Source organism: Acomys russatus, chromosome 16 (assembly GCF_903995435.1).
Source record: "Acomys russatus chromosome 16, mAcoRus1.1, whole genome shotgun sequence".
Classification (NCBI taxonomy): domain Eukaryota; kingdom Metazoa; phylum Chordata; class Mammalia; order Rodentia; family Muridae; genus Acomys; species Acomys russatus.
In genome coordinates, this window is record NC_067152.1 from 28,883,596 (window position 1) to 28,896,998 (window position 13,403).

Sequence of the window (13,403 nt, forward strand, 5' to 3'; positions counted from 1 at the left end):
TCTCTGTGTAGCCTTGGCCATCCTGGACTCACTTTGTAGACCAGGCTGGCCTCGAACTCACAGTGATCCGCCTGCCTCTGCCTCCCGAGTGCTGGGATTAAAGGCGTGCGCCACCACGCCCGGCTTGGCTTTTTATTAATAATCAAAATACATCAGAACAACCCCCAACAACCCCCGTATCCCATTTGGAAGAACTATTTTTAACTCCTTCCTTTCTGCACCTCAGCACACAACTAAAAATTTTATCCCTCACTAAGTAAAAAGCTCCTTGGGTTTTATTCAGGGCTTTCTTCACTGGTGTGTTCCCACTGCCAGGTTTCTGATTGGTATGCAATGCATATACCAGCATCTGCAACCCTCGGTCTTCCCACTGTCTTCAACTGAGTGGTTCTTGCATTGCTGGTATGTGTATTCTGTGTAGTGCAATATGAGCTGCTACCACATTGTAGTTGTTTTGCTTTTAAAAAATTTTTAGCTGGGCGGTGGTGGCACACTTCTTTAATCCCAGCACTTAGGAGGCAGAGGCAGGCGGATCACTGCAAGTTCCCAGCCAGCCTGGTCTACAAAGCTACCCCAGGACAGCCAAGGCTACACAGAGAAAACCTGTCTCAAAAGGGAAAAAAAAAAATAAATAAATAAATAAATAAATAAACTCAGTGATCTGCCTGCCTCTGCCTCCTAAGTGCTAGAATTAAAGGCGTGCACCACCACAACCGGATACAGTCAGTGCTCTTAACCTCTGAGCCATCTCTCTAGTCCTCTTTTGGGCCTTTTTAAAAATAAGGGTCTTGCCGGGAGGTGGTGGCGCACGCCTTTAATCCCCAGCACTCGGGAGGCAGAGGCAGGCAGATCGTTGTGAGTTTGAGGCCAGCCTGGTCTACAAAGCGAGTCTAGGACAGCCAAGGCTACATATAGAAACCCTGTCTCGAAAAACCAAAAAATAAATAAATAAATAAATAAATAAATAAATAAAAAAATAAAAAATAAAAAAATAAAAATAAAAATAAGGGTCTCCCTCTGTCTCCTGCGTGAGATATGTGTCGACCTAGAGCTTCTCCAATAAACTGTCTCATGTGTTTACAGCAAAAAAAAAAAAAAAAAAAAAAAAAAAAAAAAAAAAAAGGGTCTCATTTAGGCCAAGTTGGACTTAAACTTCTGATCTTCCTGCCTCTAGCCCTGTAGTAATGAGATGACAAGAAGACCATCACTAACCCTGGTTTAAGCACTAGAGTAGTTTTGGTTTGGTTTGGTTGTTTTTCAAGACAGGATTTCTCTGTGTACCTCTCGCTATCCTGGAACTCACCATGTAGATGAGGTTTACATTAAACCCAAAGCCTCTGTTTCCCAAGTGTGGGTACTGAAAGCCTGCTTTTTGACTGTTGGTTTTGTTTTGTTTTGGTTATGGTTTTTCGAGACAGGGTTTCTCTGTGTAGCCTTGGCTGTCCTGGACTTACTCTGTAGACCAGACTGGCCTCGAACTCATAGAGAGTCACCTGCCTCTGCCTACTGAATGCTGGGATTAAATGTGTGCGCCTCCACCACACCTGGTGACTAGTTTGGCTTTTTTTTTAAAGATGTGTTATTCGCCGGGTGTGGTGGCACACGCCTTTAATCCCAGTGCTCAGGAGACAAAGGCAGGCGGATGGCCAGCCTGGTCTACAAAGTGAGTCCAGAACAGCCAAGGCCAACATGGAGAAACCGTGTCTCAAAAAAAAAAAAAAAAAAAAAAAAAGATGTGTTATTTGTATATGTGTGCTTATCTGAAACGTGTGTACAGGTGTCATGAAGGCCAGAAGGGATTGGATCACCTGGAACTGGAGTTATAAGCAGCTATGAACTGTCTGATATGGGTGCAGAGAACTGACTCTGGATCTGCTCTCAACTGCCGAACCATCTCTTTAGCTCCACGCACCAGAGTTTTAGACGAATCCTTTTTCTGTTCATGGTATAACGGCTACAGAGAGATCAGGTGAAGGTTCCTCAGCTTAGCCCAGAGACAATAAAGCCCAGAACATTCAGGACTGCTACCAGGAACAGCAAGTATTCCTCGGAGAATGGAAATGAAGAAGCAGCTCTAGGAAATGGATACTACTTGGACTATTTCTTAAGGGCAAAACCTAGCAGGATTCTGGGTAAACTGTCTGTGTGTGTGGAATGCCAAATGGCAGCAGAAGTAGGAGTCAGACACAGGCTGCTTCGTCCTGTTAGCACTGCAAGCCACGAGAGCAGGACGGAGCTCAGGAATAAGAAAGGGTAAGAAAGCCGGGCGTGGTGGCGCACACCTTTAATCCCAGCACTTGGGAGGCAGTGGCAGGTGGATCGCTGTAAGTTTGAGGCCGACTGATCTACAAAGTGAGTCTAGGACAGCCAAGGCTAACACAGGGAGACCCTGTCTCGAAACACCCCCCCCCAAAAAAAAAAAAAAAAAAAGAAAGAAAGAAAGGGTAAGAGGACTAAGTGAAGAACGCTCATAGGGGCAGATGCCGTATGAGGGCAGGAAAAGTGGATGGGGAGGGACTCACATCACTGGAGGGTACACTAAGGAATTTGAACTTCAACCCATCAGAGATGGAGAACCTTAAATGTCCTCTAATCATAGTCTCTCTATGTCAATCGTTGGGGAACTAGCTGGTTAGACTGCTACTGTAATAATTTACTGTATTAATTAATATAGAAAGATTATTTCATTTTTCTATACCTAAGGATTTTGGAGACAGGGTTTTGCTATGCAGACCAGACTGGTCTGGAATTCAAGAGATATGCTTGCCATTGCTTCCTGAGTGCTGGGATTAAAAGTGTGTGTCAACATGCCCAGCTATCTAAAGATTTTAAAAGTTAGGAAATAAGCCGGGTGTGGTGGTACACGTCTTTAGTCCCAGCACTTGGGAGGCAGAGGCAGGTGGATCGCTGTAAGTTTGAGGCCAGCCTGGTCTACAAAGTGAGTCTAGGACAGCCAAGGCTACACAGAGAAACCCTGTCTCTAAAAAACAAAAACAAAAGTTAGGAAATAAAAGATTGAATCACCAGGTTTAGCAAAATGGCTCAGTAGGGGCAGAGGCAATTGCTTGTGGGCTAGATTATGTGAGTTCCATTCTCAGATTGTATAAGGAGGTAGGAGAACCAAGTCCTCTGACCTACATATGCTTGCTAGCATTCAAGTACAAAATAAAATAAATTAGGAATGAGGTTGTGCTGGCTAGTTTTGTCAATTTGACACAAGCTAAAGCCTTAAGAGAAGGAAACGTTAAAGAAAAAAAATGACTCCATTGAAAAAAAAGAAAAGCCTCCATAAGATCAGGCTGTAGTCAAGCCTGTAGGGCTTTTTCTTAATGAGTGCTTGATGAGGGAGGGCCCAGTCCATTATGGGTGGTGGCATCCTTAGGCTGGCAGGCCTGGGTTCTATAAGAAAGCAGGGGCTGGAGAGATGGCTCAGCGGTTAAGAGCACTGTCTGCTCTTCCAGAGGTCCTGAGTTCAATTCCCAGCAACCACATGGTGGCTCACAACCATCTATGATGTGATCTGATGCCCTCTTCTGACCTGCAGGTGCACATGCAGGCAGAGCATTGTATACATAATAATAAAGAAATAAATCTTTAGTGCCGGGCATGGGGCGCATGCCTTTAATCTCAGCACTCGGGAGGCAGAGGCAGGCGGATCGCTGTGAGTTCGAGGCCAGCCTGGTCTACAAAGTGAGTCCAGGATGGCCAAGGCTACACAGAGAAACCCTGTCTCGAAAAACCAAAAAAAAAAAAAAAAAAAAAAAAAAAAAAAAAAAAAAAAAAGAAAGCAGGCAGCTGGGCAGTGGTGGCACATGCCTTTAATCCCAGCACTTCAGAGGCAGAGGCAGGAGGATCTCTGTGAGTTTGAAGCCAGCCTGGCATACAGAGAGTTCCAGGACAGCTAGAGCTGTTACACAGAGAAACCCTGTCTCAAAAAACCAAACCAAAACCAAAAACGCAGGCTGATCTGGGGGCTGGAGAGACAGTTCAGAGGTTAGGAGCACTGACCGCTCCTCCAGAGGTGCTGAGTTCAATTCCCAGCAACCACATAGTGGCTCACAACCGCTATGTGGTTGATGCATAATGTGATCTGATGCTCTCTTCTAGCCTGCAGGAGTACATTCAGAGTACTGTATACACAATAATAAATCAATAAATCTTAAAAAAAAAAAAAAAAAAAAAGGCAGGCTGAGCAAGCCTGTTAAGTAGCAACCCTCCATGGCCTCTGCATCAGCTCCTGACTTCAGTTTCCTGCCCTGCATGAACAGAAAGTCTGATTCCCTTTCATGATGAACTGTGGAAATCCATTCCCCCCCAACTTGCTTTGGTCTAGGTGTTTCATCACAGCAGTAGAAACCCTATGACAGATTCAATAAAGAGCTGGGTTCCAATTTAGAATATGCACATGCCTTTGATCCCAGCACTTGGTAGGCGGATCTCTGTGAGATCAAGGCTAGCCTACCAATAATGTTGAGTCTAGGACAGCCCGAGCTGTTACACTGGCTGCCAGTGGCTAGAAGAGGACTTTGTGGTAGGGCAGCATGCTGGGTTAAAGGTGGGGATGCCTGAGCCAGGTACTGATGGTAAGAGTAAAACAGCACAGATGGGCAGAGTGACAGACTATAATCCATCAACTGAGAGGATGAAACGGCAAGATGATACATCTACACAGCAAGCCAACACCATCCAAGGTGACACAGCAAGGCTGTCTCCAAAAGCCAAGAGAAAAAACCAGCAGCTAAGAACAGAATCAGTACCCAGAAGTGGTCAAACGTAATCCAGAGGGCTGGTCCTTGGCTGGCTGGCAGACTGTGCTACCATTAACTAAAACACGTGGGGGAGGACTGAGTCTTTTGGTGTTCAAACTGGGCTATCTTCTTACTGAAAGTAGGTTGAGGACTGGTAATATGGCCACTTTACTATTCCATTAGCCCAGTGGCCCCAGAATCCCTCAGTGGCCCCATTCTGCCGAGGCTTCAGTTGATCAGCAACCACCAGGCTTCTATCATTGCCTGCACTGACCAAGGTAATATAGAGTGCCGGAAGTTGTTGTTGTTGTTTTTTTTAATTGTTGTTAAAGGAGAGAGAAGAATTAGTGTCAGCCGGATGTGGAGGCACACATCTGTAATCCCGCACTAGGGGAGGAGGCAAAAGCAGGCCTCTCTCTGTGAGTTCGAGTTCTACAAATTGAGTCCAGGACAGCCAAGGCTACACAGAGAAACAGTCTTGAAAACAAAAAACAAAACAGAATAAAAGAATTAGCTTATCTTCTCAAGGCTTACAATTTTACTGGAAGTAGTGGACATAAAATGAATGGTACTTGGGTTCTGAAAAGCTGGAAGGCTTACATGGGGCAGGGAGTTAGATCCTAATCAGAGAAGCCAGGCAGGAAAATGCTGCAGTTATCATCTATGAGTTGGTATGGGTGAGGTGGAGCTTTCTGTGGTAACAAGAGAAACAGTTGACAATGTTTCCATTAGTCAGTCATCAAGAGTGTAAAAGAGGGTGCACATCCATGTTTCAAACACTCAGGAGGCAGAGGCAGGCGGATCTCTGTGGGTTCCAGGACAGCCTGGTCTACTGGTCTACAAAGAGTCTCAAAAAACAAAACAAAACCAACAAAAGACTAGATGGCGATTGACGTGGTGCTCTCGTGCTCTCTTCGGGTGGTGGTGGGGGGGGAGACTAGATGGCTGAGCCCTCCTCAGAACCAATGGACTTCACACTGCACAGGCTGTGCATACCTGTCTTTTCCACTTGCCACCTTCCTCTCAGAAATTTACTTTTCATTTAAACTGTTTCTTAGAGCACAGATCTTCCAAGCATACAACAAAATCCAAAGAAGGGAGGGAACAGACATCACTTAGCACTGAAGGCCTGAGAAGAGGGAAGCCGTCACTGGATGGCTTCCATGTCAGTTCTCCCTGTCCTGATGTGGTGATTTCTTGGTGTGCATGAAGGCTTGTGCTGGCTTAAGGCTCATGGGCCAGGAGGAGGCACTCCAGCATCATAGTGGAGGTTCAAGGGTTGAGGGTAGTAGCTCAAGCCTATAGGTAAAAGACCAGGCATGTGCCTAAGACTGGGAAAAACACACAGAAATTTTCCTCTTGAGGTAAATCCTGATCCCTGGGCAACCTGAGCTCTAGCCTACAAGAATCTGTTATTTGATAACTTCCAACAGGGGTCTGTTTATAACCCACACCCCCACCTGCCCCAGCCTGAGCAAAAGAAGCAGCAATCACAACAGACTCTGCTGAGTTTCCACAAAGCATCGGTTTATTAGAAAGTTCCTTTCCCTCATTGTACAGCATACGTATCTCTATCATGTGATAGAGTTAATACAATCTGTTATGCTTGTAAGGATAGGCTATTTTGTTTTTCCCCCCTAAGTTTTAAAATTACTATTCTGGAAGTTAAAGAAAACTGCCTCCAGGAAGGCAGAGAAGTGGCCAGAGCACGGCTCCATCTACAACCTAAGAGGAAGCAGCACAAAATGTTAATACTGTCTTATTTAAATATTTACACGGGCCGAAAGCAAGGAAAATGAGTCCCTTCACTTCAAACAAATGATCTCATTTTTCCAGGACTGGTTATCCAAAAAGCTATACTTGTGAATGAGACAAGGAACACTGAGCAGGTGGGAGGGGCTCAGCCAGGTGCCTCATAACAAAGCCTCTTCCTTTTGGGGATCTGAGAAGGCGTGAATAAGAGAACCTCGGCCTAGGCCAGTGGGGTTTATCTGTCAGTTGACTGCTTAACCAGTTCTAGTCACAAGAAGAGAACAAAGGAGATGAGACTGCATTACAAGCACCTTTGGGTCAGTGTTAGCTAGGGCTGAGAGCCTGGGTGAAGGCAAAAGGGGGAGACAGCTGGATGCACTTCTTCTGGTCAGTGTCATGGGAGAAAAGAAAGAAGGGGGAGAAAAGAAAAAAAAAAAAAAAAAAAAAAGGAACCTCTACTGCTGAAATCAAGCTGGGCAGAGGGCATAGGCCTGTGAAGCCAAGGACCTTGAAATATCTGCAACTGTGGTCACCCCAACAAAAAGAGGAGAAAACTGTCCCAACTCTATTATCCTCTGGTCTACTTCTATTTTAGTTTCTAGCCAACCCAAAAGGCACATTAAAAAAATTGTCAGAGGGGGCTAAATACTAGGAAGGCAAATAAGACTGCCCGGAACAAGCAACCCAGAGAAACCAAAGGGTCCCTCTTCTCAGACAGTCGTGAGTGTCACTGCTTCCAGAGAATAAAGCTGTTGAACCAATCCTCCCCTCCTCCATGGGCCACTGCAACTGAGCATCCTCCTGACCCTGCAGTGGTGTGCTGCTCATTAACTCAAAAACCCAGTGCAGGACAAACCAATTACTGCAAATAACTTAACACTTTGGGGGCAGGGAAGTTTTAACATTGTTATAATCCTTAACTTCAAAAAATACAGGAACTTGATAAAATATACATGCTTAGTCATTTTTGCATCTAGCAGAAAACAAATACTTTATTTTTTATTTTTGTCTTTATAACCTTTAAGTTTAATTCAACTAGGGCAAACATATTTACAGAAAGCCACCAGAACAAGGATCACTTAAAGAGCTGGATGTAAAAATATTATTGCAGTATACTACAAATACGGAACCTTTTTAATATGGGCTACAAAAAGCAGCATTTACGTTTATAGAGTTCAGTGCAATTTTACATTTAAAAATCCTATAAATTAAGAAGAAAACATCAACATAACAGAATATACCCTTCAGACACAGAGCTCCTTTCTGGGAAGCACATGGGTGACCCTATGTTCCATTGAATAGCTTCTACTCATGATAGGATCTTTTCTGGGATATGTAGATGCCTCTTCTGGGATGAGGGGCATGAGGACAGTAGTGCCAGATGTGTGGCTCTGTTTGTAAGCAAAGTGGATCAAATTGCAGCCTGAGTTGCTTTTGGTTCCAGGTTAGACTCCCTCTTCCACCTGGCTTGGGATAACATGTCACCAAGGGATGGTCAAAGACACTGCCCAAAGTGGTGGCATTTTCACAGCTGGAGAGACAGCCTGGCCTTCGTCGTGGCACTGAGAAGGCAGGACCAGATGGACCCATGGCAAGTGCTTTGGTGACGACCCATTAGAGGAGGAAAATGTTTTAAACTTACAGAGGGGGAAGAGCAGAGAATTAGAAAGTGGAGGGAGGAAGGAGAAGTTGCTGCAGAGGAGTGTGGGTAGCACTTACTGGTGTTCCCTAGCTTAGAAACACAGGAGGAGGGACTAATAGAAAGGGGTGAAATATCCCTGATAGTAAACCCAAAGCAAACCTCAAACCTAATCCATCCCTGCAAGCCAAAACTCATTTCTTTGGCTGTCAAGACACTGCCCGTTCCAGCTTTCAGTTGCTGGTATAAATGGCTCAACACCCCCAAGGGAAGAATAGGTCACCTTCCCTGGCTCAACTTAGGCTTACAACTCCCAACTCAAGTACCATGGCTGGGAGGGTGCTGCAGGTCCTGACCTGAGAAGATGGGGTGAAGTAGTGGGTGAAGATGAAGGGCAGTGGCAGCTGCAGCAGCAGGCCGTGGAGCAAGCAGGGTAGGGTAGAGGGCAGCGTGTGGGACAGGGTGAAAGGTGAAGGGCCCAGGATGGATAGCTGAAGCAGGAATTATATGGATAGGGTGGCTAGCAAGAAAGGTGGCAGGGTGGCCAGGGATAATCGAGTGGGTGAGGTGGGACAAGGAAATAGGGGTCAGATGGGGCTGGGGAATATGATGTACTTGGGCGAGTGGCTGAGGGTGAGGATGAGGGTGAATGCCAATGGCGGCGGCGGCGGCTGCAGCATGGTGCTGCAGGATGGCATGCTGGACAGTTGTGATGGAGGTGGCAGAAGCCGTGGCTGGCTGCTGAATGTGGATAGGCTGCAGGGCTGGTGTGGCTGGCGCTAGGGCTGTTGAGGCTGGAAAGGCCTTTACTTGTTTGGCCAGAAGCTGCTGCTGGATGTGTTGCTGTGCAGCCTGCTGGAGCTTGCTGTACTTCTCCATCTCCTCAGGGGTGAAGGTGATGGGCTGGCTCTCTAGAGGAGCCAATGAAGCATCTTCAGTCCCATCGGTTGATTCAATACTAGGTTCCCCACTGGGAGGTGCATAATTGGGGAAGTGCTCAAGGTCTGGGGCTATAGGCAGCAAGCTGGATTCCACAGGGCCTGGTTGGCTGCCACTATCCAGAGACTCCAGGGTATCCCCATCACTGGGGTCAGGGAGGTAGTTATGGGAGATGGCTGGATCGCCAGGGTAGCAGTCAGTGTGTGCTGGGGTGCCTAGTGGAGCCACAGAGTGATCAGCAGTAGCTTCCTCAGACTTTGGCTCTTCTGGGGGAGGGTCTGATAAGGGCCCAGCTGTTTCCTCTGAGGAGAACTGATGGCCAAATGGGGCATCACTACCCCCAGGGGACCCTTCTTCTGGCTCTGACTGTTCCTGCTCTTCACCCCTTTCCAAGCCAGACTCTTCACATTTCTTACTGGGCTTCCTGGTGGCTGGAAGCTTCCCTATCAGTGGAAGGACAGGCTTATTACCAAGAGAAGGGGGGAGCTTAGGCCCGAAGTAACCTTGTGGGGGGTTCTTGTACTTGAGCCCAGCCTTATTAGGGGTGGCCAGCACCTCCTCACACACACTGGGTTTCCTGTCCACTTTCCTGGACTGGATCTTCTCTAGTAGCAGTCTGGCAGTAACAGAATTCTTATCTTCAGGGCTGCAGTCACTCTCTGATCCCCTTCCTGGGCCAGGGTTGCTATTCTGGGAGGGAAGGCCTGCTCCTTTACTATCATCTCCTCTGCCATCTTCTTTCTTTCCAGGACCTTCGGCCCGACCTGATCGGAAATAGTGGGGAGACTGAGAGCGGTAGATCTTAGAACGGATGAAATCCCGGTGGCTAGAGCGCCTCTCCTCTGGGCTCTCATGACCCCACGATCCCTTTCTGGAGCCTGATCTCTGGGAAGGGCTCCTGGTACTACAGCTCCGGTCCCTGCTATAACTTCGGCTTCGCTGCCAGCTGTGGGCTGTGGTGCTGCGACTTCTCTTGCTTCGACTGCGGCTTCGACTGCTACTACGGCTTCGGCCCCGGGATCTTGATCGCTCCCTAGTATGACTCCGAGATCGGCTTCTGGACTGGCTGCAACTGAGGCTATAGTCATCATCAGATGATGAGTATTTATGTCGTTTGGACCTGTGTTTAGAGCTGACATAGTCTGAATCATCTGAATCATGAGAGCGCTTGGAGTGCCTTCGTGATCGGTCGCTATAGTCACTATAGCTATCATCAGAGTAACTGTGTTGTCTACTGTAGCAGCTCTGGTCTGAAGACGCATCAGAGCTGCTTGAATAAGAACGCCGGGAGGAACGGTGTGAGGAATGGCGACGGCCAGATCGAGAACGGCTACGAGAATGCTCACTGCCCGAATCTTCATCTTCCTCCTCTTCTTCCTCCTCCTCCTCACTATACTGAGATGGAGACTTCTGGTGCAGCCTATGTGAAGAAGCATCATCACTCTCCTCATCTCCACTACTGGGTTGGTTTCGATGGCTAGACCGGCTGCTGTGTTTGGTGCCAGATCTCCGCTGGCAGGATGAAGCTGGAGGCTCACCTTTGTGTTTCCTTCCGCTGTGATCTTGAGAGCTGCTCCCACCTCCACCACCATCCTTCTTGCCACTGTTTCCTTCTTCAGCAGGGAGGGATCTCCGCTGGGAATCATCTTGAGCTCGGCGCCGGCGCCTTGGTGCAGGGCTGCCACTTCCAGGAGGCTCTGGCTTCGGTCCTCGTTCAGAATCAGCTGGGGCTGATGATTTGTTCTTCTTCCGTTTCCGTTTCTTGCGCTTCTTAGACTTCTCCCCAGACTCGGCCTTCGAGCCCTTCTCTTCCGCGTCAGCCTTGTGTTTACGTTTGTGCTTACTGGATTTTTTGTGTTTCTTTTTCTTTTTGTGTTTGTGAGACTTGCCTGATGATTCTTTCTTGCTAGGATGGCTTCTTCCGGTGTCTTCAGTTTCTGACCCGTGGCTACCCATAGGCTCCTGCTTGTTCAGGCTGCTACAGGCAGCCCCCGCAGCAGACTCGTCCACTCTGCTTTCTGAGGAGTGCACAACACTCTGCTCCCCCCCCTTGCGTTTGTTTGGCTCTCTAGGCTCAAGGCTGTCGAGATGATCCTTTGAGGAGCCTCCAGTGTCTTTTGGCTTTTCTGTTCCTTTAGCTTTAGCGTCTTTGTTTCTTGAAAGTTTGAAGTCAAAGTATAAAGGATTACAACTGTAGGAAATGGAGGGCTCTGCTTTGGTGAAGATTAATAGTTCTGATGGCCACTGGAGGGCAGTGCTTTCATCCTTGCTCAAAACTGGAAAGAAGGGGCCAGTGGAATGCTTGGGCCCCTGGCCTGCTTTTGCTGCTGGGGTGGCCTGAGGAACTTCTTTAGGGTTGGATTCACACATCTGGCTCTCTGGGCTCTCCTGACTCTCAGCACTCTGCACACCTAAGCCCCCTCCTGAGCTTTTCTTTGTCTCAGTTTTGCCTCCAGCTTCTGAAGGCCCAGCCACAGAGGTTTCCTTTTGCCGCTCAGAAACTTCACTAGCTGCCTTTTCTGCTCCTTGGCTTGCTGCTGCCACCCTAATGCAGCCTTTAGGCTTGGGAGAACTGCTTTTCTTGTTCTCTGGGGCATTCTTTGAGTGTGTACTATGGTCACCTTCCATTTGTTCACTGGCTCTCATAAAGAGTAAGAAGGGAAAGTTAGGTTTGACTTTGCAGTGTGCTGGGGGGATATAGTGGTAATATTCTGGCTCTGTAGCCCCAGCTCCTTCTTCCCGCTTCATCCTTTTTAACTTGGATAGTGTTGAGGCAAGGGATCCCCCATCCTGAGGGTCTTCATCTTCTCTCTTTCCATCAAGGTTAGCACTCCCATCAAGATCTCCCACCTTCTGCACTCCTTGGTCAGAACTCTTCTCATCAGCTTTCGTTCCATCTTCAGATGTCCCTTCCTCTGCATGGTCCTTGAAAACTGATGCTATTGATTCAAGTTTGACGGGAGCCTTCTTGGCAAAGGAAAATGATACTCCCAATTTTTGCAGTGGGGGCCCCAGATTATTCTTAATGCCAAAGCTGATACCTTGGGAGGCTAACCCAGGAGCCTGTGACAGTCCAGTGGTATTAGTGATCTGTATTGCAGTGAAGGGGCCCCCTTTATCTGTTGAGACATCAGATCCAAGGCCACAAGAAGAAATGGCGTTTGCACCACTGTTTGTTGATGATTCATCTTTATCCTCATCACCGCCATCTTCATCTACAGCCACTGTGGTTGGTCTGAACATGGGACCGCTTCCAGGTGCACTACACAGTGGTTCAGAAAGGGAGAAATCAAAGACAGGGATAGAGTTAGATATCTTTTTTTGTTTGTTTGTTTTTCGAGACAGGGTCTCTCTGTGTAGCCTTGGCTGTCCTAGACTCACTTTGTAGACCAGGCTGGCCTTGAACTCATATCGATCCACCTGCCTCTGCCTACTTAGTGCTGGGATTAAAGGCGTGCGCCACCACACCCAGCAGAGTTATATATCTTATGAAATAGCCTCTTTTATGTCCCTACATTCATCATCATGGGTAGGTCTCCAAGACACAAGTAGCTGGTCCCTAGCAATGTGTTCATGAATGGAACTTGTTGAGAAGAGCTAGGCAAAGGTTCATTTGATTAAAATATCAAGCTAAATTCCCAAAGGCAGTTAGTGATGACTACTTTTTAAGCTTTTTATCCTATAAAAAGGCTGATCATATAACTCAAGTTCTTTACCATACCATCTCACAATTCAATACCATCTGCTTTCATCTGTTATCAACCTTTTTTTTTAAAAATAATTAAATTTTTCTTAAAAAAAAAAAATAAATAAATAAATAAATAAATTTTTCTTGAAGCTGATGAGATGGCTCAGCAGTTAAAGGGCACTGGCTGCTGCTCTTCCAGAGGTTCTGAGGTCAATTCCCCAAAAGCATTTGGTGTCTCACAACCATCTATAAAGGCATCTGATGCCCTCTTCTGGCCTGCAGGTGTACATGGAGGCAGTGCAATTATTGCCTTTGGAGGTCAGAGCAGTGCATGCCCTGGAATTGGAGTTATAGAAGGCTGTGAGCTGGAAATTGAATCCAGATCCTCTGGAAGAATATCTGGTGCTTTTAACTATTGAGCAACCTGTCCACTTTCAAGATTACATGTATTTATTTATCGTGCGTTGGGGGCAGTGTATGCCAATGGCCTGTACACAGGTTAGATAGAGCTTGTTCTCCCCATCTACCATGTGAATTCTGGGATTTGAACTTGGGTTATTAGTCTTGGTCACCAGAACTTTTACCTACTGAGCCATCTCACTCCTTCCAATCTTATTTGTTTGTTGTTTCTGTTTTT

At 46.9% G+C, this 13,403-nt stretch overlaps 1 protein-coding gene across 10 annotated transcripts in view; it reads right to left on the reverse strand.

Moving 5' to 3' along the window:
• Window positions 1-7,491: 7,491 nt before the first annotated feature.
• Window positions 7,492-13,403, reverse strand: part of Gpatch8 (G-patch domain containing 8) — a 67,945-nt gene continuing 62,033 nt past the window's right edge. For all 10 annotated transcript variants that reach the window (XM_051158782.1, XM_051158784.1, XM_051158787.1 and 7 more), the window contains one exon: window positions 7,492-12,340. In XM_051158782.1, the coding sequence (XP_051014739.1) occupies window positions 8,458-12,340 (3,883 nt within the window). In that variant the 3' untranslated portion in view covers window positions 7,492-8,457. The remainder of the gene's footprint in view (window positions 12,341-13,403) is intronic.